At 36.3% G+C, this 27098-nt stretch overlaps 1 protein-coding gene across 1 annotated transcript in view; it reads left to right on the forward strand.

Annotated features, from left to right (window-relative positions):
* YES1 (YES proto-oncogene 1, Src family tyrosine kinase) overlaps positions 1 to 27098 on the forward strand; it is a 72907-nt gene that overhangs the window by 37096 nt on the left and 8713 nt on the right. Inside the window, exons 2-8 of the mRNA XM_047828330.1 lie at positions 14157 to 14429; positions 16945 to 17044; positions 20072 to 20170; positions 21670 to 21773; positions 21860 to 22009; positions 23336 to 23491; positions 23669 to 23848. Of these exons, the coding sequence (XP_047684286.1) occupies positions 14165 to 14429; positions 16945 to 17044; positions 20072 to 20170; positions 21670 to 21773; positions 21860 to 22009; positions 23336 to 23491; positions 23669 to 23848 (1054 nt within the window). The 5' untranslated portion in view covers positions 14157 to 14164. The remainder of the gene's footprint in view (positions 1 to 14156; positions 14430 to 16944; positions 17045 to 20071; positions 20171 to 21669; positions 21774 to 21859; positions 22010 to 23335; positions 23492 to 23668; positions 23849 to 27098) is intronic.

Consider the following 27098-nt stretch of genomic DNA (forward strand, 5'->3'; position numbering starts at 1 on the left):
CAAATAATTATCAGGGAATACTATGAAAAATTATATGCCAACAAACTGGAAAACCTGGAAGAAATGGACAAATTCCTGAACACCCACACTCTTCCAAAACTCAATCAGGAGGAAATAGAAAGCTTGAACAGACCCATAACCAGCGAAGAAATTGAATCGGTTATCAAAAATCTCCCAACAAATAAGAGTCCAGGACCAGATGGCTTCCCAGGGGAGTTCTACCAGACGTTTAAAGCAGAGATAATACCTATCCTTCTCAAGCTATTCCAAGAAATAGAAAGGGAAGGAAAACTTCCAGACTCATTCTATGAAGCCAGTATTACTTTGGTTCCTAAACCAGACAGAGACCCAGTAAAAAAAGAGAACTACAGGCCAATATCCCTGATGAATATGGATGCAAAAATTCTCAATAAGATACTAGCAAATCGAATTCAACGGCATATAAAAAGAATGATTCACCATGATCAAGTGGGATTCATTCCTGGGATGCAGGGCTGGTTCAACATTCGCAAATCAATCAATGTGATACATCACATTAACAAAAAAAGAGAGAAGAACCATATGATCCTGTCAATCGATGCAGAAAAGGCCTTTGACAAAATCCAGCACCCTTTCTTAATAAAAACCCTTGAGAAAGTCGGGATAGAAGGAACATACTTAAAGATCATAAAAGCCATTTATGAAAAGCCCACAGCTAACATCATCCTCAACGGGGAAAAACTGAGAGCTTTTTCCCTGAGATCAGGAACACGACAGGGATGCCCACTCTCACTGCTGTTGTTTAACATAGTGCTGGAAGTTCTAGCATCAGCAATCAGACAACAAAAGGAAATCACAGGCATCAAAATTGGCAAAGATGAAGTCAAGCTTTCGCTTTTTGCAGATGACATGATATTATACATGGAAAATCCGATAGACTCCACCAAAAGTCTGCTAGAACTGATACATGAATTCAGCAAAGTTGCAGGATACAAAATCAATGTACAGAAATCAGTTGCATTCTTATACACTAACAATGAAGCAACAGAAAGACAAATAAAGAAACTGATCCCATTCACAATTGCACCAAGAAGCATAAAATACTTAGGGATAAATCTAACCAAAGATGTAAAGGATCTGTATGCTGAAAACTATAGAAAGCTTATGAAGGTAATTGAAGAAGATTTAAAGAAATGGAAAGACATTCCCTGCTCATGGATTGGAAGAATAAATATTGTCAAAATGTCAATACTACCCGAAGCTATCTACACATTCAATGCAATCCCAATCAAAATTGCACCAGCATTCTTCTCGAAACTAGAACAAGCAATCCTAAAATTCATATGGAACCACAAAAGGCCCCGAATAGCCAAAGTAATTTTGAAGAAGAAGACCAAAGCAGGAGGCATCACAATCCCAGACTTTAGCCTCTACTACAAAGCTGTCATCATCAAGACAGCATGGTATTGGCACCAAAACAGACACATAGACCAATGGAATAGAATAGAAACCCCAGAACTAGACCCACAAACGTATGGCCAACTCATCTTTGACAAAGCAGGAAAGAACATCCAATGGAAAAAAGACAGCCTCTTTAACAAATGGTGCTGGGAGAACTGGACAGCAACATGCAGAAGGGTGAAACTAGACCACTTTCTCACACCATTCACAAAAATAAACTCAAAATGGATAAAGGACCTGAATGTGAGACAGGAAACCATCAAAACCTTAGAGGAGAAAGCAGGAAAAGACCTCTCTGACCTCAGCCGTAGCAGTCTCTTACTCGACACATCCCCAAAGGCAAGGGAATTAAAAGCAAAAGTGAATTACTGGGACCTTATGAAGATAAAAAGCTTCTGCACAGCAAAGGAAACAACCAACAAAACTAAAAGGCAACCAACGGAATGGGAAAAGATATTTGCAAATGACATATCGGACAAAGGGCTAGTATCCAAAATCTATAAAGAGCTCACCAAACGCCACACCCGAAAAACAAATAACCCAGTGAAGAAATGGGCAGAAAACATGAATAGACACTTCTCTAAAGAAGACATCCAGATGGCCAACAGGCACATGAAAAGATGTTCAACGTCGCTCCATATCAGGGAAATACAAATCAAAACCACACTCAGATATCACCTCACGCCAGTCAGAGTGGCCAAAATGAACAAATCAGGAGACTATAGATGCTGGAGAGGATGTGGAGAAACGGGAACCCTCTTGCACTGTTGGTGGGAATGCAAACTGGTGCAGCCGCTCTGGAAAGCAGTGTGGAGGTTCCTCAGAAAATTAAAAATAGACCTACCCTATGACCCAGCAATAGCACTGCTAGGAATCTATCCAAGGGATACAGGAGTACTGATGCATAGGGCCACTTGTACCCTGATGTTCATAGCAGCACTCTCAACAATAGCCAAATTATGGAAAGAGCCTAAATGTCCATCAACTGATGAATGGATAAAGAAATTGTGGTTTATATACACAATGGAGTACTACGTGGCAATGAGAAAAAAGGAAATATGGCCTTCTGTAGCAACGTGGATGGAACTGGAGAGTGTGATGCTAAGTGAAATAAGCCATACAGAGAAAGACAGATACCATATGGTTTCACTCTTATGTGGATCCTGAGAAACTTAACAGGAACCCATGGGGGAGGGGAAGGAAAAAAAAAAAAAAGAGGTTAGAGTGGGAGAGAGCCAAAGCATAAGAGACTGTTAAAAACTGAGAACAAACTGAGGGTTGATGGGGGGTGGGAGGGAGGAGAGGGTGGGTGATGGGTATTGAGGAGGGCACCTTTTGGGATGAGCACTGGGTGTTGTATGGAAACCAATTTGACAATAAATTTCATATATATATAAAAAAAAGAAGATTAACTCTTCTTTAAATGTTTGGTAGAATTCACCTGTAAATCCATCTGGTCCTGAACTTTTGTTTGTTGAGAGTTTTTTGATTACCACTTAAATTTTGTTGCTCGTCATCATTCTGTTCATATTTTTTATTAATTCCTGATTCAGTTTTGGAAGATTGAATGTTTCTAGGAATGTATCCATTTCTTCTTGGTTGTTCAATTTATTGGCATATAATTTTTCATAGTAGTGTCTTATAATCCTTTGTACATCTTTGGTGTCGGTTGTTACTTCTCCTTCATTTGATTTTATTCATTTGGGCCCCCTCTGTCTCTATTTTTCTCTCTTTGTGTCTCTGTCTTTCTGTCTCTGTTTGTTGTTGTTGTTGTTGTTGTTCTGTTTTTCTTTTTTTAAAGATAAGTCTAACTAAATTACCAATTTGATCTTTTCAAGGAACCAACTCTTGGCTTCATTCATCATTTCTCTTGTTTTGTTAGTCTCTGTTTCACTTCTCTGATCTTTATGATTTTCTTTGACTAACTTTGGGCTTTGTTCTTTTTACAGTTTCTTTAGGTATTAGGTTAGGTTGTTGTTTTAAGATTTTTCTTGTTTCTTGAGGTAGACCAGGATTGTTGTAAATTTCCCTCTTAAAACTGTTTTTGCTGGGTCCCAAAGATTTTAGAGCCTGCATGCAGGAGTGGGGGATGGGCAGAAAGGGGGAGGCAGAGAATCCCAAGCAGGCACTGCACAGTGGCGAGCTGAAACCAAGAGTCAGACGATTAACTGACTAGCTACCCAGGCACCCTACGCTGGTTTGTTTTTAATTTCATTTGTCTCTGTGTATATTTTTATTTCCTCTCTTCTTCACTGATCCATTCATTATTTAGTAGTGTGTTGTTTAGCCTCCACATGTTTGGTTTTTTTCCTGCTGTTTTCTTGTAATTGATTTTTTATTTCATACCATTGTAATCAGAAAAGATGCCTGATAGGATTTCACTTTTCTTAAATTTATGGAAACTTATTCTGTGGCTACATGATTGATCTTGGAGAATGTTCCATGTGCACTTGAAAATAATGTATATTCTGTTGTTTTGGGTTGGAATGTTCTGTACATATCTGTCTAATGTGTCACTCAAAGACACTGTTTCCTCATTGATTTTTTTGACTGGATGATCTATCCATTGATGTACGTGATTGTTAAAATTCCCTGATAATATTGTATTAATGTTAGTCTCCCTTTATGTCTGTTAAAATTTGCTTTATGGATTTAGGTGCTTCAATGTCAAGTTCGTAGATATTTACAATTGCTGTAAGCACTTGTTGGATTGATACCTTTAGCATTAAGTAATGCTCCTTTGTTGCTTGTTATAGCCTTTTTTTTTAAAGTTTATTTTTGTGTAGGGGCGCCTGGGTGGCTGAGTTGGTTGTGTCCGATATTGGCTTGGGTCATGATCTCACGGTTCGTGCCCCATGTCAGGCTCTGTGCTGAGGGCTCAGAGCCTGGAGGCTGCTTCAGATTCTGTCTCCCTCGCTCTCTGCCCCTCCCCCACTTGTGCACGTGCGCTCTTTCTCTCCCTAAAATAAAACATTAAATAAATAAATAAATAAATAAATAAATAAATGTATGTATGTATGTATGTACGTATGTATGTCTGTTTTGTCTGATACAAGTATTGCTACCCTGGCCTTCTTTTTTTGTTCTATTTTGCCTGGAGTATATTTTTCCATTCCTTTTTACTTTTAGTCTGTATGTGTGTCTTTAGGTTTGAAGTATGTCTCTTGTAGGCAGCATGTAGATGGGTCTGGTTTTTTTAATCTATTCTGTCACCTTATGTCTTGTTTGTTTGTTTTTTAAAGTTTATTTTTATTTATTTTGAGAGAGAGATAGCAAGTGGAGGAGGGGCAGAGAGAAAGGGAGAATCCCCAGAGGGCTTGCACTCATAAATGGGTCACAGACCTCACAAACGGTGAGACGATGACCTGAACCAAAATCCAGAGTCAAGCTTAACTGACTGAGCCACCCAGGTGCCCCACCTTATGTCTTTTGATTGAAACATTTAAACCATTTACATGTAAAGTAATTACTGATAGGTGTATACATATTGCCATTTTGTTAATTGTTTTGAATTATTTTTTCTAAATAATTGTTATTTCAAAATAACTTTCTTGCTCTCTTTCCTTGCAATTGATGATTTTCTTTAGTGTGTTATGCTTGGCTTGGCTTTCTCTTTATTTTTTGTTTACCTATTAAAGGTTTTTGGTTACCATGAATTTCATACATATGTGGGTTTTGAGAGGGAAAAGAAAGACTTAGGATTGTTGACAATGTAGAGCAACTGAAATTCATATTCGTTGCTGGTAGGGATACCAAATGGTACAGCTACTATGGAAGACAGTTCAGCTTCTTATGATAAAGGGTATGCTTAACTTTATATGCGCAAGCAGTTTCATTTCTAGGTATTTATGGTGGTGGGGTACAACATATGTGCCCACACAAAGACTTGTACAAGAATGTTCATAGTTACTAATAGCCCCAAACTGGAACAGACCAAATAGCCATTAACAAGTGAATGGATAAATAATGGTATATTCCTAAAGTGGAATTCTATTTAGTGGTAAAAATTATTGAACTACCTATATATGTAGCATCACGGAAGTATCTGAGATAGACAATGCTTGTGGAGGGGGGGGGCGGGGGAGGGAGCCAGATACAAGAGACTACACATGGTATGAGTCTATATATATATGAAACTCTAAAAAGGATAAATCTTGAGTTAGACAAAACAGATCAGTGGTTGCTTAGGGCTAGGATTGGAACTGATAGGAAAAGCGAAGGACAGAACCTTCTGGAGGTGATTGAAATGTTGTATATTGTGAGTGTAGTATTGGTTGCACAGTTGTAGATATTTGCCATAACTCATTGAACTGTACACTTTAAGTGGGTGCATTTTATTGTATGTAAATTACACTTCAAAGTTGATTTTAAAAATAGTTTAGGAAAAAATTTGTAATAATACCTAAGAGAAGAAATTTCCATAATTTTAAGTACATATTTCTCAAAAAGTCTTAAAGTAGTAGTAATATTCAAAGTAAGAACTGGTCTTGTGTTTGAGCAAATATTCACACACATTATGCTCTATCAAATATCGATGTGAAATAGCTTGCTAGGAATTTTAATTTTACCTTTATAGGCTGTGAGTTTTACAATATCTCAGATTTCTGCAAACACTTTAAAGGGAGTTTAGGATCTCTTTTTGGTAAGCTATTGAATCCTGACAGATTGAAAGGCATTAATATACTAACTATTGTCAGGTGACTTGAGTAGTTTATTATTGAGTAGTTATTATTCCACCTTCAAGTTAACAGAGAACAAAATGAAAACTGGCTTATACAGTAGATATTATTTCACATAATAAGATTTCTGGAACTAAAGGGTGTTCTAGGATTATAGTAGGGTTTACAGTTCAATACCTGAGCAGTATCATGAAGGACCCAAGTTCCTTTCATCTTTCTGCCTTACTATTCTTACTATGTTAGTGTACTCCTGTCAGAGGAGTGCTTTGCCATCCCTGGATGGTTGTCTCAGATTTAGGCATCACAGATAATAACACCTAGGGAAGGAAAATGGAATATTCCCATTTTGTATTCCTTTTTACAAGTGAGGGAAACATCCGAGAAGCCCATGCTCATGGCTTAACACATTTAATTGCGGAAAGGGATAAGACTACATGAGTGGCTTGAATGAAACATTATTTACAATGAAATTGACAAATGGAAGGTTAACAAAATCAGATAATTACTTTTTATTAAAGTAGGGAGAAGAATGACTGAGTAACCCAAGTATATGCTGTATTAGATTGTGCTAAGGCTCTGAAGGACAGGGACAGTGAACTAGACAAAGAAATAGAAAATGTCTTGATAAAAGTGTGTGTTCCCAACTTATGAAGATGCTGCGTTCCAAAAATTCTCCATATTTTCATGGCCTACTAAGTACTAGCTTACTGCAGTCTAGCTTTTATCTTCATGATGCTACAGCAGAAATGCTCTTGCTGCAGTCACCAATGAGCTCCTAATTACCAGTCAGCGGGCCTATTAAAATCAGTTGAAATACTACTTGACTTCATTTTGGTCTGTAGCATTATTAGACATTTTCTTCCTTAAAGTCTTTTTATTCTTACTGTACTATTCTGTTTCTTATTTTTTTTCAATGTTTGTTTATTTTTGAGAGACAGAGACGGAGCATGAACAGGGAAGGGGGAGGGCCAGAGAGAGAGAGAGAGAGAGAGAGAGAGAGAGAGACAGAGGGAGACACAGAATCTGAAGTAGGCTCCAGGCTCTGAGTTGTCAGCACAGAGCCCGATGCGGGGCTCGAACTCACAAACCGTGAGATCATGACCTGAGCCAAAGTCGGACACTTCACCAACTGAGTCACACACGTGCCCCATCTTATTAAAAATGTATTACATTATTATAAATGTATTGTAAAATATTGTAAGTAACAAAAAATTCTTTGTTACCCACATTTAATATATTAACATTTCTCTATTTGCTTTACGTTTCTTTTAAGAAAGAAAAAATTGCAACAGGTACAATTGAAACCTCCCAATCCATTCCACTCTCTCGATGTTCTTTTCCAACCATGTTTTTATATTTATGGAAGTACTCCCAGCTCTAATTGTTGCTTCCTAATTTCTTTGCCTATTTATTCCCTATATGTAGGTATCCTGTACCGTTACATGAATTCTTCAAACCCCTGCAAATCTTTCCTTGTGAAAATATTTTTGTTTACTCTTTCTCTGGTTTCTGCCTTTTTCCCTAAGTTTTAGACATATTATCAATCCTCTACTAGATGTTTTCAATATGATGCCCCAAAGGCACCTAAAACTAACATCTGAATGAATGAACTGTGTCCAGAAAAACCTGTTTCTCTTCTAATTCAGTTATGGTATTACTCTGCACCCAGTTCAAACTAGAAATCTTGGAGTCATCTATTCCATAACACACATATCATTAACTATTTTAGTGTTTGGTAAATACTGGCAAGTGAATAAATAACTCCTTTTCCTTCATATCTCCTCTACCTATATCCAACTGATCATCTACACTTCATATTCTACTTAATATTCACTTCGTTAGTGTTTTCCTCTCATCTCTGGCCCCATAGTGTTTCTGCTTCTGTCCCTTATCACATGGGGCATTGCAGTAGGTTTATAGCTTGGCTGTCATCATTTCTTTCTTTGCGCTCTTTAATTCATACTTCTACCATAGTTATATTTAAACACATATTGTCGCCTGCTGTTCACCTTTTTAAAAGTCTTGAATAACTTCCCAGTGCTCCCTGGATAAAGTCTGAAATAATTCCCTTCATGTGTAAATTGTCCTCTACCTTTAGCCTCTGTCCCACCATCTCATAGACACCCCCATATACTCCTGTCACAGAGATGTTTTCTTCCCTAAACACCATGCTTTTCAAACGTCTGAACCATTCTGCACTTTTCATTATTCCTGGAATAACCTATTTCCTCTTCCCCAAATCTCCAGCTCTTCAAGACCCAGGTCACATTCCCCTTTTTCAAAATTTTCTTTCCCAAGCACTCTGGACAGAGCTTATAACTTACTTTTTAGTCTCGTGGTGTTTTATACATACTTCGCCTCCACCATTTTTCACATTTTACAATACTGTACTTGTTTCCTATACTTATTTGTTACCTTTTTTTTTTAAAGGGACCATTTCTTGACATTTCCAGCTCTTTATAGTGTTTAATAAATATGTTAATAAATATGTATGTGTATGTTAGCAGTGTGGAACTTGAAGAGGCTTTCCCATATAACTGTTCTAAATGATGCTATGATTCTAGGACACCCCATAAAAATCTGTTTAACTCATGTTGCACCTGAAGTTTAAAAATGTAAATCATATCCTACACTTTTATAATCCTGTTTCTAAAGGAGATGGGAAGCAGTAATAACTCCTTTGTGTTCATACTGGGGTGCTGGACCAAAAATGAGTCTATCCAGGCATCTATTGGAAAGGGCAAATTGGTAGAAGTGAGAAGTTGGACCAAAGACTCTGGATTAAGAAAAAAGGCCGGAGGACAGTTAAGAGTAGTAATGGAAGACTGGAAACGGGGTGGGGGGGGGGGGGTAGGTCTGACTCTGGAAGGAAGAAGGGTTAAGTCAGTGATGTTTTCCAGAGAGAAAAGACCTAAGCAACAATTGCAGATAAAGAAAAAGATGAAAATGAGGAATTAAGGGAGCTGGGAATAGAAAAGGAGGTGGGTGAATAATTATGGTAATTGCAGTTATGAATCGATATATTTCAGTTGGCCTGTTTTGTGAATATATATTGATTGTTGGTTAAAATCCTCCCTTCATCTTTGAGTATTGAGTCAAAATTTGCCAATCTGATAAGCAAGAAAGGTACCTTTTAAAATTTGCATTTATTAGAGGACTGGAAAGGTCGGACATCTCCTTATACTGCTTATTGGCCTTTCATATTTCATTTGTAAATTATCTCTTGATAGGCTTCCCTGTTTTTTTGAGGGGCTGTCTTTTTTTTTTTTAACATGTAAAATGTCAACCAGTTTTCATATGTGTACATTTCTGTGTTAGACTGAGTAAGAACATGAGCAAGTACAAAGTACTTTCCCTTTTCTCATATCTTTAACTTTGCTTAAGACTTTTTTGTCCCTACTCCTGTTCCCCACACAGAAGTTAGATAATCACGCGTCTAGGCTTTTCTTTTAAGGTTTCTACTTTTACATTATGCTTTAAAACACTTTTCCAACTAGATTATGAAACATGGTGAGTTTCTTCTAATACTTTTAGAAGCAGATACCTTTTATGTAATTAGCTTATAGTTCCCTCAAAGTGTGTTCATTAGAAATTTAAATTTCCACTCCCAGTTATGTTTTGATGCTTATACTTAACTGTCACATCTTAAGAATATACTCATTTAAGATAATGATCTGATGGGGCGCCTGCGTGGCGCAGTCGGTTAAGCGTCCGACTTCAGCCAGGTCACGATCTCGCGGTCCGTGAGTTCGAGCCCCGCGTCGGGCTCTGGGCTGATGGCTCAGAGGCTGGAGCCTGTTTCCGATTCTGTGTCTCCCTCTCTCTCTGCCCCTCCCCCGTTCATGCTCTGTCTCTCTCTGTCCCAAAAATAAATAAACGTTGAAAAAAAAAATTTAAAAAAAAGATAATGATCTGAAAATCTTCCAGCTTTGAGGTTCTGAGAGTTTCTGTTTTCATATTTATAGCTACATTTATTTTATAGTGCTTAATTTTTTTTTTTGCATTTTTATTGTTTTAAGTAATTTACACCCAATGTGGTGGGTCCAAGATCCAAAGTTGCATGCTCTACCAACTGAGCTAGCCAGGTGCCCCTAGAATGTTTTTAATTGAAGTATAATTAATATACAGTGTTAGGTTTCAGGTATACAACACAGTGACTTGACAATTTCATAACAATACTCAGTGTTTACCATGATAAGTGTAGTTGCTATCTGTCATCATACAATGTTATTACAATATTATTGACTGTATTCCTTATGCTGTACTTTTCATCTCTGTGACTTATTGTATCTCTTAATCTTCTTTACTTACCCCATCCCTCCACTCTGACAACTACCAGTTCTGTTTTTAAGAGTCTGGTTTTTTGTTTGTTTGCTGTTTTTTAGATTCCACATATAAGTGAAATCATATGGTACTTGTCTTTCCCTGACTTATTTTACTTAGCATAATATCCTCTAGGTCCATCCATATTGTCACCTATGGCAAGATCTCATTTTTTTTTATAGCTGAGTAATATTCCCATTATTTACACACATCCCACACATATTTATCCATTCATCTATGTATAGACACTTGGATTGCTTCCATATGTTGGCTATTGTAAATAATCTTGCAGTTAACATAGGGGTGCATAGTGAAATTGCTGGATCATATATTTCTATTTTTGATTTTTTTTAAGAACCTCAATACTGTTCATTACCGCCAACAGTGCATGAAGTTTCCCTTTATCCACATTCTTGCCAGTACTTGTTATTTCTTTTTGGTATTAACCATTCTGATAGGAGGTAATATCTCATTGTGGATTTGATTTGCATTTCTCTGGTGACTAATGATGTTGAGCATCTTTTCATGTGTCTTTTGTCCTTTTATGTGTATATCTTCTTTGGAAAAATGTTCAGTTCTTCTGCCCATTTGTCAATCAGATTATATGTTTTTTTGGTGTTTAATTGTATAAATTATTTTTTTTAATTTTTTTAAAGTTTATTTATTTTTGACAGATTCAGAGTGCAAGCATGAGCTGGGGAGGGGCAGAGAGAGAGAGGGAGACACAGAATCCGAAGCAGGCTCCAGGCTCCAAGCTGTCAGCACAGAGCCTGATGCGGGGCTCGAACTCATGAACTGCGAGATCATGACCTGGGCTGAAGTCGGACGCTCAACCGACTGAGCCACCCAGGCGCCCCTAATTGTATAAATTCTTTATATATTTTGGATACTAACCTCTTATTGGACATATCAGTCGCAAATATCTTCTTCCATTTACTGAGTTGCTTTTTTGTTTTGTTGATGGTGTCCTTTGCTATGCAAAACCTTTTTATTTTGGTGTAGTCACAATTGTTTATTTTTGCTTTTGTTTCCCTTGCCTGACAAGATCAAAAAATGTTTCTAAGGCTGATGTCAGAAAGATTACTACTTAACATTTTGTTTTTCTTCTAGGAGTTTTATGGTTTCAGGTCTCACATTTGTGTTTTAATCCATTTTGAGTTTTTTTTTCTTTTCATTTTGAGTGTATTTTTGTGTGTAGTATAGGAAAGTGGTCCAGTTTCATTCTTTTGCATGTAGTCATCCAGTTTCCCCAACACCATTTATTGAAAAGACTTTTTCCCCATTGTATATTCTTTCCTTTGTCGTAGATTAATTGACCATATAAGCATGGGTTTATTTCTGGGCTCTCTATGCTGTTTCACTGACCTTTGGGTCTGTTTTTATGCCAGTACCATACTGTTTTGATTGATTACTATAACTGTAGTATATCTTGAAATGTATGATTATGATACTTCAGTTTTGTTCTTTCTCAAGTCTGCCTATCTTATTCATGTCCTGTGTGGTTCTATACAATTATTAGGATTATTTGTTCTACTTTTGTAGAAAATACTATTGGTATTTTGATAGGGATTACATTGAATCTGTAGACTGTTTTGGTGTTATAAACATTTTAATGATATTAATTCTTCCAGTCTATGAGCATGGTATACCTTTCCATTTGTTTTGTCTTCAACTTCTTTCATCAGTGTTTTAAGTTTTCAGTGTACAGGTCTTTAACCTCTTTAGTTAAATCCATTCCTAGCCTTTTTTTTTTTTTTTTTAGTGTAATTATAAATGGGATTGTTTTCTTAATTTCTCTTCTACTTTATTATTAGTGGGTAGAACTACAACAAATTTCTGTATATTAATTTTGTAGCTTCTAACTTTAGTGAATTCATTCATCAGTTCTAATAGTTTTTGGTGGAGTCTTTAGGGTTCTCTGTATATTGTATTATGTCTCTGCAAATAGTGGCAATTTTACTTCTTCCTTACCAATTTGGTTGCCCTTTATTTCTTGTCTGATTACTGCAATATAGCTACATTTTAGATGTTATATAGCTAAGGTCATAAATATTCAGTCTTTGTGAATTCATGAGGCAATCATCTTAATCACTCACCTACTTCCTTTTGAATGCCATGTAAGAAAGGAAAAACTGTAAAATTAGAATGACCCTTAAAAGGAAGTGAATTAATGAAATCCCCATTAGTGCTCCCATAAGAAGTGAATAAAATAATGCAGATTTGTAATATTAGTAACCTATTATATGAGTCATGTTTGTAAGATGCACAAAGAGATGAGTAACTCTTGATTTTAAGAAATGTATTGCCAGTAATTTGGGGGTAGGGTGGGAATTACACCAGTAAGCAAAAAACAAGATACAAAATGGTAAGGTAAGCATTCCATATAAAAATCTCCCCAAAAGTACACTGGACGTTTTAAGGAAGACAATATTTTGCCATTTATGGGGAAAAGCCTGAATGGAAAAGTAGCATTGGTGACATTCAGTGAATGGATAGAACTATAGCAGGTAGAGAAGTTTTAGATGTAAAAATCCCCACAAAATTGGGAAAGCACAGGGCATATGTATTGGGGAAACAGGAAAGTGTGTGTGTGTAGATAAGCATAAGGAAATAATAGGAGATAAAGTTGGAAAGATAGAGTGGGATTGGATTTGGTAAGCATTGGGAGTGTGACTGTAGATAAGGAAGAAAAAAGTTACAGAACTACCCTGTTCTATACATGGTAGCTACTAGCCACATATAGACACTGAGCACTTGAAATGTACCTGGTCCAAATAGAAATGTACTATAAGTTTAAAATACATAACAGACTTCTGAGACTTAGTACAAAAAAAGAATGTAAACTCTGTCATTAAAAATTTTTTTATTGATATGTTGAAATAATTGTATTTTATATGCAGTAGATTAAATAAAATCTATCATTTAAATAAATTTTATTTTTTTATTAAAAAATTTGTTTATTGTTTATTTATTTTGGGAGAGAAAGTATGCACACGTGCTCACGCATGAGCGGGAAGGGGCTGAAAGAGAGGGAGAGAGAGAATCCCAGGCAGTAACCGTGAGATCATGATCTGAGTCGAAAGAGAGTCCACCGCTTAACCGACTGAACCACACAGGCGCCCCTTCTTTTTATATTTTTTAACTTGGCTGCTAGAAGATTGAAAATTATGTATGTGGCTCAGATTATATTTCTATTACAAAGGGCTTTTATAGATAGAAGGAATACAGCTGGTATTTGCTAGTATTTACTACGTGCCACATATTGTCTGGAACCTGTAATAAACTTAAGTTAATCGTCATAGAAAACTTTATGAAGTGATGTTATTATTATCCCTCTTTTTCATGTAAAGGTAAGGTGCAGAGAGGTTGGGCAGCATACTCCGCTAGTATGTAGAAAGCCAGGATTCAAATGTAGGCGCCTCTGGCTTCAGAGCCAGTGGCTTTCCCAGCACACTATGGCATGTTGTCATTGGACCATTAAAGGTGGTTGAGCTGGAGAATGATATGATTGGAATGATGCCTCAGCAGACTTGTAATAAAGATAAGTAAGGAGAAGAAATTCCATTTTTAGTTGTCTAGTTTTTTATTTTGTTAATGTTACTTTTTTGTGGAAGAACAATTCCTTGTTTAAAGTGAAATTTTAAATTGAGTTTTTTTTTGAAGTATCCTTTATATTAACCACTTCTCAAAATATTTGCCTTACCACCTTTGTAGATTTGATAATGGGCTGCATTAAAAGTAAAGAGAACAAAAGTCCAACCATTAAATATAGAACTGAAAGCACTCCAGAGCCTGTCAGTGCAAGTGTCAGCCATTATGGAGCAGAACACACGGCAGTGGCCCCATCGTCTTCAACAAAGGGAGCATCTGTTAATTTTAACAGTCTTTCCATGACACCATTTGGAGGATCCTCAGGGGTGACACCTTTTGGAGGAGCATCTTCTTCATTCGCAGTAGTGCCAAGTTCATATCCTGCTGGTTTAACAGGTGAGATTTAAATGGACAGTTCTGTTGTCTGTTTGGGAATGTGACCTTAGGCAGTACATTCAAAGAAAGATAACTGCTTGTAAGAAAGATAAGTTCCTGGGGGACTTAATAAGTTTATGTGAAAATTAAACTTCTAACGTAAAAATTAAAGTGTTATTGTATACATAGATATTGTTCTGGAAAATTTGGTGATTATCGACTGGTTATACCATTATTTCATTTTTCATTTTTCAAGTAATTATGAAGTGCCTGCTATGTGGCAGGTACTGGGGTTATAAAAATTAAAAACATGTACCCCTCCCTCAAGAATGTTATAAGTTTTCAGGTTTATAATGTACTATCCAGTATTAAAATATTATAGTAGTTACTTAATATTAAATGGTAATGTAGTGATGATGGTATTTTTTTTTATCAGATACTGATTGATTTTAAAAAGAAAAGTCCTAAGGCTCAGAGTTAAATGATTTTTTTTTTCAGAGCCAGAGATAAGCAAGAGAGACAAGGTTTAATGTTCTGTTCCAGAACTCCATTTATTACTTTATGATATACTTTCAGAGAACAGGAAGAAGTGACAGCTGACAACCTTTCATGGAGCCCAGAAATGCTCTAAAAAATTAGTTAGAAACTTTAAAAAGATTTCTTTTGTGGAAGGTTTCCACATCAGGATACTTTTTCCCTTGAGTAACAAAACATAACTGGTTTTAAAAAGGTAGAGAGAGCTCTAGGATTCCTTGATATAACAGTAGTTTTTTAATGTCATCAAGGACTTGAGTCCTTGATCTCTTTCCAGTAGCCCTTAGAGTTTCTGCTTTAACCTTAGGCTTGGCAAAACAGCTGCCAGCATCAAATTGAGCAACAACATGTGTCCTTCCTTAACAATCAGAGGGGGCAAAAGTGGAATCTGTTCTATAAGCTTGGACTATAAATTTGTCCCTTCAGTGTGCTTACCTCTAAACCAATAATAGTGCTAGAGGAATGCCATAAGTGAATTCTATGAGACTGTTCGTTTTGAGGAGTTGTGGACATCAAAGGGTCAATTATAGTTTAATTCCCAACTCCCTAACTCTAAATACCTCAGTAACGGATCGCCATGATGGTGTTCTCAGTTATCATCAAAAGTTTAAGTTATTTTCAGAATTATATGTTTGGGAAAGACAGTAGTCCAGAATGGTTCAAGTAAATGTTGATCCTTAAGGACCATAGTTCAGTTACCTAAGCACTTTACTTATGTCCATTTAATAAAGGTGAAAGCCCTTTAGCTGATCAAGGAAAGCAGTCTTGAGATATCATTTGATCTGAGTTTTGATTGATGAGAATGACCTAAATATGTGCAGAGCTGGAAAAAGAACTTTCTGGGGAAGAGAGAACAACAGCAGAGTTTAGGAGGTACAGATGAACCTGGCAGTTTTGAGGACCAATGAGGACAACAGAGGGTAGAATTGATTACTATAAGATTGAAGAGTTAGGATTACTCAGGACCTCAAAGACTCTGGTAAGAAGTTTGGATTTTATTCAAAAGCCAAGAAAAAGCAGGTGAAGAAATTTAAATAGAGGATTTGCATAATTGAATTTCCTTTTTTTAAAAACCACTGTGGCAACTAACTGTGTGGAGAATATATATAAGGAAGCAGGTACAGAAGTGGGTTAGGAGGCTACTTCTCTCAAGAGTCCTAGCACTCAGAGATAACAAGGGTTTGGATGAAGGTGGCAGCAGTGGAAATGGAAAAGAAAGTAGATAAGAGGTATTTTAGAGGTAGAGCTAACAGTGCTAGTATAGGGACTTGGTTGAGTACCTGATCAGATAGTGCCATTTGCTTAGGCATTCAAGTAGACATGTCAGATAGGCAGTTAATACATGACTGGAGCTCAGGGGAGAAGAGTAAATCAATCCATTCTATTCTTCTGTTTGCAGGTAATGGTTTAGTTGTGTAGTGTCCTGATCTGTTAAGCATTTGTGTACAGTGCTCTGTATGACAGTTATTTTTGGAATTTATAATTCATATCAGTCATATCACTTAATTTCTAAGAAAAACAAGCCATTTTTAACTTTTAAGTGTTCAGTATACTAACTAATCTTACTAAATCCCTAGCTGTTACTAGGAAGGATCAGTCTTACAGATGGAAATGTTCACCCATTGTTTATCAGAAATTGAGATGATCAGTGCCAGTAATTTGCAGTACTTGTTAATGCTTTTTCTGCCAAAGAATTAATTTGAACTTTGACTGTCTTTCCAAGTCAGAGACCTTGCTACTATGAACCAGAGTTAAATTTGTTTCTGTAGGTGTATAGAATTTTAGAATTTGTAGCTTACAGTAGTTTCATGGGAAGTCTTAAGAGAGCATCTTTCTAACTAAGCTCTAGCTGCCCAAGTCTCCATTTAAAAATAGATTCTGGAGACTAGGAAGAAAATTATGCTTAGCTTTTTTGCTGACAATTTTTTTTCTCTATTTTACTTTATCCATATAATTACCTTGGTTGTTTTTTTGTTTTTGTCTTTGTTTTTGGCTCCGATAGGTGGTGTTACTATATTTGTGGCCTTATATGATTATGAAGCTAGAACTACAGAAGACCTTTCATTCAAGAAGGGTGAACGGTTTCAAATAATTAACAACACGTAAGTGTTGGGAATGTTTTGTGAGGGAGAAGTACTGACAGAAACCTAGTCTTCATGCCGAAACCACTTAACTGGTTGATTTCTGAATCATGAGAGTGGTGAGGCATGGGTCTCTGCCCACTGGGTTGGATGATGCATTTAGTTTCTTGAGACACATGGCATAATAACTACTGCTGTAGCCAGAAGTTATTACTTCTACAAATTGTGCTGCAATGTGTGTTTTGCCATGAACAGTAGAGATTAAAGAGTGAAGAATAAGGGAGTAGATGCAAGTAAGTACATTACTTAAAAAAAAAGAAGTCTGTAGAATTCTATGTTCCTGTTTAAGTATAAGATGATTTAAGGATCTTATTTCTTTCTCTTAAAAAGACAAAGGAAAAAGTCCAGGGAGGGAACCCCAGCATCCCGAACTGATCACATTAAGTTGCTTTGTTCTTAGGTGATTCTTAGACATTCAGTGTCCCATTAAGAATTCAATGCTTGAATTGAAAATTCAATTCTTTGGGGGTGCCTGGGTTACTCAGTTCGTCTCCCCCCACCCTCCCCGACTTGCATACACTCTCTCTCTCTCAAATAAAAAGAAAATAAAATTTAAAAAAAGAAAATTCAGTGCTTGTTATGGAAAATAAATCCCATAATTTCATTAGCAGGCATAGCAACCAGCTCATAACTTATCAAAATATATATTCTGGTCTCTTCCAGTCATATTTCCAAACTTTCTTGTTCCCATTTGTTATCTATTATTGTTCCAGAATATAAAATATGATCATGTCTCTCTGCTTTAAAATCCTACAGTAGCTCCCAGTTGCTGTCAAGATAAAAGGAGTAACAATGGTAGACGTCAGTCATGGAGCTGCTTCCCCTTCCTCACTTAACTGCCCAGCCATAGTAAATTGCTTATAATTGTATGAATACACTGGGGTTTCTCACCTTTCTTTTTCTTTTTCTTTTTTTTAAGTTTATTTATTTTGAGGGAGGCAGGAGAGAGGTAGAGAGAGAGGGAGGGAGAGAGTGAATCCCATGCAGGCACCGTATTGTCAGCACAGAGCCCATATGGGGTTCAGTCTCATGAACCGTGAGATCATGACCTGAGTGGGAATCAAGAGTCAGATGCTTAACCAACTGAGCCACCCAGGTGCCCCCTCACCTTTCCTTGCCTTCACACGTAGTTTCTTTTTTCTGGAATGGGTCTTTCTGGCTCTCCAATTTTTTTTTTTCTTTTGTCTGGCCAACCCTGCTCATCCTTCAAAACATATATTCCTGTATCATTTCTCAAGGAGGCCTTTCTTCACATTCTTCCTCTGCTATTGGCCCACACCCCATCTCCTGCTGGATTCAGTTTCTGCCTTACTGGTTGAGGTGGCACCATCTACAAACCTCAATCATAGCTGCCATCACTACTTTGGATTATAATGTATCGTGTGCTTTTCATTCTTCTAGACCAGTGGTTCTCACCTTGGGGAAAAATTGTCCAGGGACATTTGGCAATATATGGAGACATTTTTAGTTGTTATAGTCAGGGTCCCTCTACTATCTTCTAGTGGGTAGAGGCCAGGGGTATTGCTGAACATCCTACAATGCACAGAACAGCCCCAACAACAAAGAATTATCCAGCACAAAGAGTCAGTAGTGCCAAGGTTGAGAAATTCTTCTCAGGCTGAGTTTCTGGAGGGTATAGACTGTCTTTTTACTTCTGTTTCCAGCATACCTTCTCATAAAGTCTGTCACTTAAAGGGTATTCAGTAAATGTTTGCATGAATCATGAGTGGTTAGTACAAATGCAAACTTTGCAGTTTGTGTATCTGAAAGTGCCTAATACATACAAGGAAACTACAAACTAAGCTTATGAGTTTGTCAGTACTTGAAACGCCAAAGGATTTTTCATCTCATTTTTTACAGAACAAATTCTCCTCAGTCATTTATAAAATTTCAATTTAGATAAAATATTTTCATTACTTCTCTCTGGCAAAGCAAAACCTGCATTTAATTTTTAGTGGCAGAACCCACTTATATCTTCCTCATTAGAGACTGATAATATTTGCTTTTATGTTAATTTTGGAAAAGTCAAGTCTTATGTATTGCAAGCTAAACATAATCTCATGTTCTGAATTGATTTTAGTCTTACTTAGATATTTATGGCTAACATTTTTGTAAATATACTTTATTCTCAGAGTTAAATTTTTTATTGTTCTTGCCTGTTGCCTACAGGAGTTCTAAGGCATCCTGATTTTTTTCCCCCTACAATGACTAAAAAGGAACATTCTGATTTTATGTACTGTTGAAAGCATTTGACAGTAAAAAAGAACGAACTACTGATAACATGCTATAACATAGATGAACCTTGAAAAAAATTATGCTAAGTGAAAAAAGCCAGTCCAAAAGACCACGCCACATATTGTATAATTCCATTTATATGAAATGCCCATAAACGCATGTCCATAGGAACAGAAAGTGGATTTAGTGTTTGGCAGTGTGGGGGGAGGCTTGGGGAGGAGTAGGGAATGACTGTTAATGGGTACAGAGTTTCTTTGTTGGAGGGGTGGGGGGTGACGAAATGTTCTAAAATTGATTGTGGTAATGGTTGCACAACTCTGAATATATTAAAACCCATGACATCTTAAAGGGGGAATTTTTGGTGTGTAAATTATATGTCAATAAAGCTTTTAAAAAAGAAAACATTGAGTTGAAACTGAGTAATTTGAAAGATTTACCTCCCAAATTGTTTTAGTTAGTATAGTTTATTGTTTTAGGTTGTAAGAATTGTGTAAAAAAGGGATCTTATAACTAAAATTAAACTGTAACTTTTGGAGGAGAAAGACGCAGTTGTGCTTTTGCTTTTAGCCTTATTCGTTTAATTCATGTAACCTATTTTTGATTATTCTTCTTTTGAGTTTAATTCTTGATCAAATGAATGCATTAAAAAATGGAAGTAATACCTCTTTTCTACATATATACAAGGCAACACTGTAATAAATTGTGTCCTGAGCAGTTGTCTACCTTGGGTAATTGTTGTTTTATATATTACAGGGAAGGAGACTGGTGGGAAGCACGATCAATTGCTACAGGAAAGAACGGCTATATCCCTAGCAATTATGTAGCCCCTGCAGATTCCATTCAGGCAGAAGAGTATGGCCCTACTTCATATTTTATTAATTACTTTGATTTTAGAAAATGTTTTAGTGCACATTCTACTTAGCCACAATTTTACACACATACAATTACATACCAGCCTTAATACAGCTAATACATCATATTAATAGGAGATGTTACTTGAAAATTAATAATTAATGCCATAGTATTTGCTTACAGTAGGATCATAAATAATCTGCATTAATCATACTATTATGCCTAGTCTGTATCCTTTATATTTTCTCTTTAAAAACATCATATTAACTCTTTTTATATTCTGCAAACTCTCTCACTTCAAAATTTACCCTCAGTTGATAGTGTTGTATCAGTGTTAATTTCTTGACTTAGGTGCTTGGTCTGTGATTATGTAGGAGAATATCCTTAAGTACACACTGAAGTATTTAGGATAATGATTCAGAATGTTTGCAGCTTACTCTCAATTGGTTCAGAAAAAGTACACAGAGTAAGAGAATATGACAAAGTAAAATTTTAACATTTAGGAAATCTGGGTAAGGAGTATATGAGTGTTCTATGTGTTTCTCACAACTTTTAAAAAATTAAAATTCACCTTCAGTGACATAATATATTTTTTTTTTAATTTTTTTTCAACGTTTTTTATTTTTATTTTTGGGACAGAGAGAGACAGAGCATGAACGGGGGAGGGGCAGAGAGAGAGGGAGACACAGAATCGGAAACAGGCTCCAGGCTCTGAGCCATCAGCCCAGAGCCCGACGCGGGGCTCGAACTCACGGACTGCGAGACCGTGACCTGGCTGAAGTCAGATGCTTAACCGACTGCGCCACCCAGGCGCCCCGACATAATATTTTTAGATCAAACCAAGAATGTCTGGGATTTATAATAATACTACTTTGTTTTCATAACACAACACTTAACACAGTGCCTTGCACAGAGTAGGTGCTCTCTCAGTGTTTGTTTTTATTGCTTTTACAATATGTAATCTGTCTCTGTAACTCTGTTCTGCTTGACACTTGTTACTTCTTGTTTTATTCTGTGAGCTTCTCCACAGCAGAGACTTATTTTTATTCACAAATCTGTATTAAATCAAACCCACGCTAATTTAGAGTTGCTAGTAATTTGGATATAGTTTACTTGCACTTTACTGAATACAGATGATCACACTGTTACCAGGGAGCCACTTCTGTTCTTCCTACAGCACTCTTCATATTTCCATCTGTCAGGGACCTAGAGGTTCTCTCTGTCATTATTGTCTTTACTTCTCTGATCCTGTGACTTCCAGGTGAAGTTTAAGAGACTGGTTGAATAGTCAGTACCTGGAAATACTAGGACAGTATGTTCTGACAGTAGTATTTGTAATACTTCTATTTAGTAAAGATCTTTTATTGTGTTTGCTGTGTTTTTAAGCTGTCTTCTGAAGCTCTTTGTTGTCACCCCTCCCCTCCACTCGAATCTTACTGATACTTATGTAAATCTTTCCAACCCTTACACATTTCTAACTTAAAACACTTTTTTCCCAGGTGGTATTTTGGCAAAATGGGGAGAAAAGATGCTGAAAGATTACTTCTGAATCCTGGGAATCAACGAGGTATTTTCTTAGTACGAGAGAGTGAAACTACTAAAGGTAATTATAATGTAATGTAAGTATAAAAGTTTTCTTGGACCGTATTTTGAGAAAGATATAGAAAAAGTATTTGTTTCCCCCCTTAGGTGCTTATTCTCTCTCTATTCGTGATTGGGATGAGGTAAGAGGTGACAATGTGAAACACTACAAAATTAGGAAACTTGACAACGGTGGATACTATATCACAACCAGAGCACAATTTGATACTCTGCAGAAGTTGGTAAAACACTACACAGGTATGTGACGATTTCACACGTGAAAACTATTTTTAAATGTTGTATTTTATGAGGACAGAATCTCTGTTTTCATTTCTTGTAAGGTTTAGCTCAGTACTTTACACACAGAGTATGTTCTATAGATGTTGTTGTATTGTAGTTTTAAAATGAAGAACAGGTAATACTTATTACCTGAATTAGGTTCTTAGATATGGTAAAATTCGACTACCATTATTTGAATCCTTGTATCTAACTGGAGTAATATTTACGTTGGGGTTTCGCTTCATAACAGCTAAAAACCAAGATAGGTTGTGACAATAAATAAAAAAGCATAAAAGCAAAAAATTTTTAAGGAACATTTATTAAGTAGGTAAAACTAAATACTTAAAAAGCCATATCAGATGTCTTTTCGGGTTACATTCCTCTATATGGGCTGGACCACATAAAACTTCCTAAAATATAAATCCAGTGAAATTTAATTCTGCAGATGCATTTTTCTTTTCCTGGAAAACTAACCTATAGCAACTGTAGACATTCTTTTGGTTTTTCAAGGACCTTTGAAAGATATTTGGTATCAGATTCTTCTGTCTCAAAATTTTGCATTGCTGATTTAATATATGAATGCATCTGAAAGTTTTTAAATTCTTAATACTAGAGGTAAGGGAGTTCCCATGGCAGTCTCTTCTTCAGTGACAGCTAGCTACAAACAGTCTATCAAGTCAACCACCAATCTTGACATTGAAGAAACATGTTAGCGAGCAGTTGTAATTGCACTGGTTAGAATGTGGATTTGTGTGGTTACTTGTTGAAAATGGGAGGCAACATGTCTTATATTCAACAAAGAAGATTGGATAAGCAAGATTCACAAGTCAAGCCATTGTGAATTTGGGATTCCCTGTTTAACAGTTAATGGTAGCATTCTCTTTAGGAAGAAGTAAAGCACAGTGGTCAAAAACATAACTTTGGAGGTAACCAGAACTAGGGTTTGAATCCCATCTCCATCACTTACTAACTGGGTGACGTTAAGAAAGTCACTTAAGCTTTTCAAGACTTACTTATATGAGATATTTATAAAGTTCTGAATTAGTACAATAGCTGAGACATAATAAGTATTCAATAAATTATAACCTTAAAAAGGTATTTAACAAAAAATGTTTTGCTTTTTGTATGTTTTGTTTCTTATATACATACAACTCCCTTTTTTGTGTCTGTGGTTTTAGCATAAAACTGATAAAACATTATGTTTTTGTTTTCTTTAATTTAAACTTTTAAAAACATTGATATACTATATATACCTTAATTTTTGTAATTAATTCATTTTACAGTGTAGTTTATTCATTTATCTAGAACATGCTGATGGTTTATGCCATAAGTTAACAACCGTGTGTCCAACTGTGAAACCCCAGACTCAAGGTCTAGCAAAAGATGCTTGGGAAATCCCTCGAGAATCTTTGCGACTAGAGGTTAAATTAGGACAAGGATGTTTTGGTGAAGTATGGATGGGTAAGAAATCTGAACTTCTGGTTTTTTTGTCATTTGTTTAGCCGCAGATTAAAGCACCACAACTTATGATAAGATATACTAAAATATTTAAGGTAACTGCTCAGTGCTGCTCACTGAGGTTTGACTTAAAATCTCTTAAGAAATAGATTAAAATAGTAAAATATGTTGTTTCTCTAGGAACATGGAATGGAACCACAAAAGTAGCAATCAAAACACTAAAACCAGGTACAATGATGCCAGAAGCTTTTCTTCAAGAAGCTCAGATAATGAAAAAGTTAAGACATGATAAACTAGTTCCTCTATATGCTGTTGTTTCTGAAGAGCCCATTTACATTGTCACTGAATTCATGTCAAAAGGTATGTGTATATTAGTTTATTTTTAGAGTATTCAGGTTGATAATTTTTTTAAAAAACAAGTCTTCATTTCTATTTTTATGCATACAAATTTTTTTAATGTGTCGTGTTCTCTAAGATTTTTATGTATACATTTGAAAAGAGAAAATCTAACATTTTGTTTAATGGAGTAGTGATTAGTTCCAGTTATTCCAAAGGAGAGTACAAAGTTTAAAAGGAAAATCAGGCCAGCCCAATTTATGTTGAAAGTAAGTAGTCTTTCATTCCATTTGGCTAAAGGAAATGGAATAGCTAGGAAAGGGAAAAAAATATTTCTATCAATTAAAATAATGCGGTTAGATATTTATATCTTTAGTCCTAAAGCAAAGAAATCAGGTGAAATTAAGGAAATTAATTTTATCTTATTTTAGTGTAAACACAGTCTCTATATTCAGGATTCCTAGAAACTTTTCCCCACTATTGTTCACTAACATTTCTCCATTCTCCCAAACTCTGGACCCTAAGGTGGGATCTTTAGTAACAGGGTTGTTTGGGGCCAAGATAAAGAGAAGGGACAGATGATGCTTTAAAAGAGAAACCAGTAAGTACTAAATATGTTGCCAGTCCCACTTTTACCCTCTTGAATTTTATCTTTTTTTTTTTTTTTCTTCCTCTTAATGAGTCACTCATCCATAATTAAAGCTACTGGTTATGTCATCTCTCTTCAGTAGTCCATCTTGGCCAACAATGTAGTTCCATCTAGTGGTGACAGGGCCAACTACAAGCTGCATATTTGCTATAGGAAATCTACCCCCCACCTCCCAAAGGAATAGCAAGACCAAAAATTAAGAACTGATGTAACCTACTAATTGATAGCCAAAACTTACCTAATACCCTGAAGGCACATGGCACTTTTTGGAAAGAATCTCTACTGCAAACAACTGCCAAATAACCCCTTTCAGAGTGCATTGGATGCATTGTATAAGGAAGAGAGAAAAGGGAAAAGGAGGAAGTTTAAATCAAGATATTGATAGCATAAGAATGTAATGGAGGTAAAGCTAATGGTCCATTTAGCTTTGCATATTGATTTCAAGAATTATTTGGGGCGCCTGGGTGGCTCAGTTAGTTGAGCGCCTGACTTTGGCTCAGGTCACGATCTCACGGCTCTGTGGTTCGTGCCCTGCGTTGGGCTCTCTGCTGACAGCTCAGAGCCTGGATCTTGCTTTGGATTCTGTGTCTCCCTCTCTCTCTGCTCCTCCCCCACTCATGCTCTGTCTCTGTCTCTCAAAAATAAATAAACATTAAAAAAAGAAAATTAAGAAAAAAAAATTATTTAACTGGGGGGACACGATAGACTTCTATGTTGTCAGATTGCTAGGTTAGGATTATTTCTAGATGGGAGATTTAGAATGCAAGATCACAGATGACCCTTCTGGTTTTAAAACTCTATAATTCCCCATCTTGTTTCAGGTACTTAGCAATTGACCCTCTCTAATCCATTCAAACTCATTGCCTCGTGTACTCCCACATAAACCCACTTTCCTGGCTAGAGAGGTCTTCTTACTGCTTTTGTTTTCCTGATTCTGTTCAGATTCCTTCATCTGGAATTTGGTTTCCTTGTCTCTCAACCAGTCCATCAATCATACTTCCTTCAGATTATCTTAGGTCAAGTGTTAGAAGCCTGCCATTAATACCCATATGTGTCATGATCATTATATCCTATGAAATGTTTGTAATCAGACTACTCTATAAACATTAACAACCAAAATGTATTGAATACTTCAAATATGCAGGGCACTCTGCTAGTCATTATAAGGTATCAAAGAAATAAAGCCACCCAAATTACTTATATTGAATTTAGAGAGCAAAGATCCAACCTTCTGAAAAGTTAATTTTCAGTATAAAAGTAAATAATAGCTCACTGTAAACAAACAAGCTCCAGGCCAAAGCATAATGAATTTCCACGTGTTTAACATATTCAGTAAGTGTAGAAATGAAGAAGAGATCACATAGACTGGAATAAACTGAGAATTATTAGTAGAAAAGACAAGTGTTAAATTGCCCTTCAAGATTATGAAGGCTGTGGATGGGTAAAGGGAAAGGTATGGGTATCTTTGCAGAGCTAAGAGGATAGGAGGTAATGGAGACAAAACCACGGGAAGTGGAAAGTACAGAAGGCAGCTAGTTGGAAATAAGGATGGAGAGGTATGTGAGACAAACTTAAGGACTCCTTTGAATTGATTTCACGATTACTTAGTGAGTACCTCCTCTGCTAAAATCTTGAATGAGTTTCAAAGGATCCATCAACTTCCCCTGAAGTTATGTGAAGTTATGTTTGTATATGTATGTATGTTTTCGTAGGAAGAGAGTCCATCATTTTTGTCAGTTTCAAAGCAACCCATGAACGTATAAAGGGTTAAGGACCACTGATAAGACCCAGAACGTTCTGTGTTGCCAGAGAAAAGGAATTGACCAAATGATACCAATTGCAGTTCATTTCTATGCACTGCATTTTTGCATGATTTTAACAATTATCTATTATTATGCTGAATAATGTTCTACTTAATGTATTGATCATGGCACCTTATTTAGATTCTTTATTCTGAAACAACTGTGTCTTCTGTTTCTTTCTGTATACATTGTTATGTGTAGTATTTATATGATGTCAGTTCATCTTTTTATTTTAATGTTTATTTTTGAGAGACAATGCGAGTGGGGGAGGGGCAGAGAGAGAGAGAGAGAGGGAGACACGGAATCTGAAGCAGGCTCCAGGTTCTGAGCTGTCAGCACAGAGCCCAATGCAGGGCTCGAACTCACGAACCGTGAGATCATGACCTGAGCCAAAGTCAGATGTTTAACTGACTTAGCCACCCAGGCACCCCTGATGTCAGTTTATCCTACAGGTTAAGGAAAGAAGTGTCCCTTCCTCTGTTTAAGGACAATTTCTTTACCTGTGTTTTTGATCCTTCTTACATCTAAAAAGAAAACCCTCTCTTGGTGTCAACATCTGCTTTTTACCTACCGGTCTACTTTTTGCTTCCCTTCACAGCAAGATTTTTAAAAGAATACTCTGTCTTCACGTTGTAACCAGCCATGCACTCTTTTAAAAAACTATTTAAGTTTATTTAATGTCAACACTTTTCGTAGACTTTTAAAAAATTGTGGATATTTCAGACATACAGAGAATACCATAACAACCATGTCCCTACCATCCAAATATAACTAATGTTTACACTTTGCCATATTTGCTTCAGATCTTTCTACTAAGGAAACA

The sequence above is a fragment of the Prionailurus viverrinus genome, chromosome D3 (assembly GCF_022837055.1).
Source record: "Prionailurus viverrinus isolate Anna chromosome D3, UM_Priviv_1.0, whole genome shotgun sequence".
NCBI classification, from domain to species: Eukaryota; Metazoa; Chordata; class Mammalia; order Carnivora; family Felidae; genus Prionailurus; species Prionailurus viverrinus.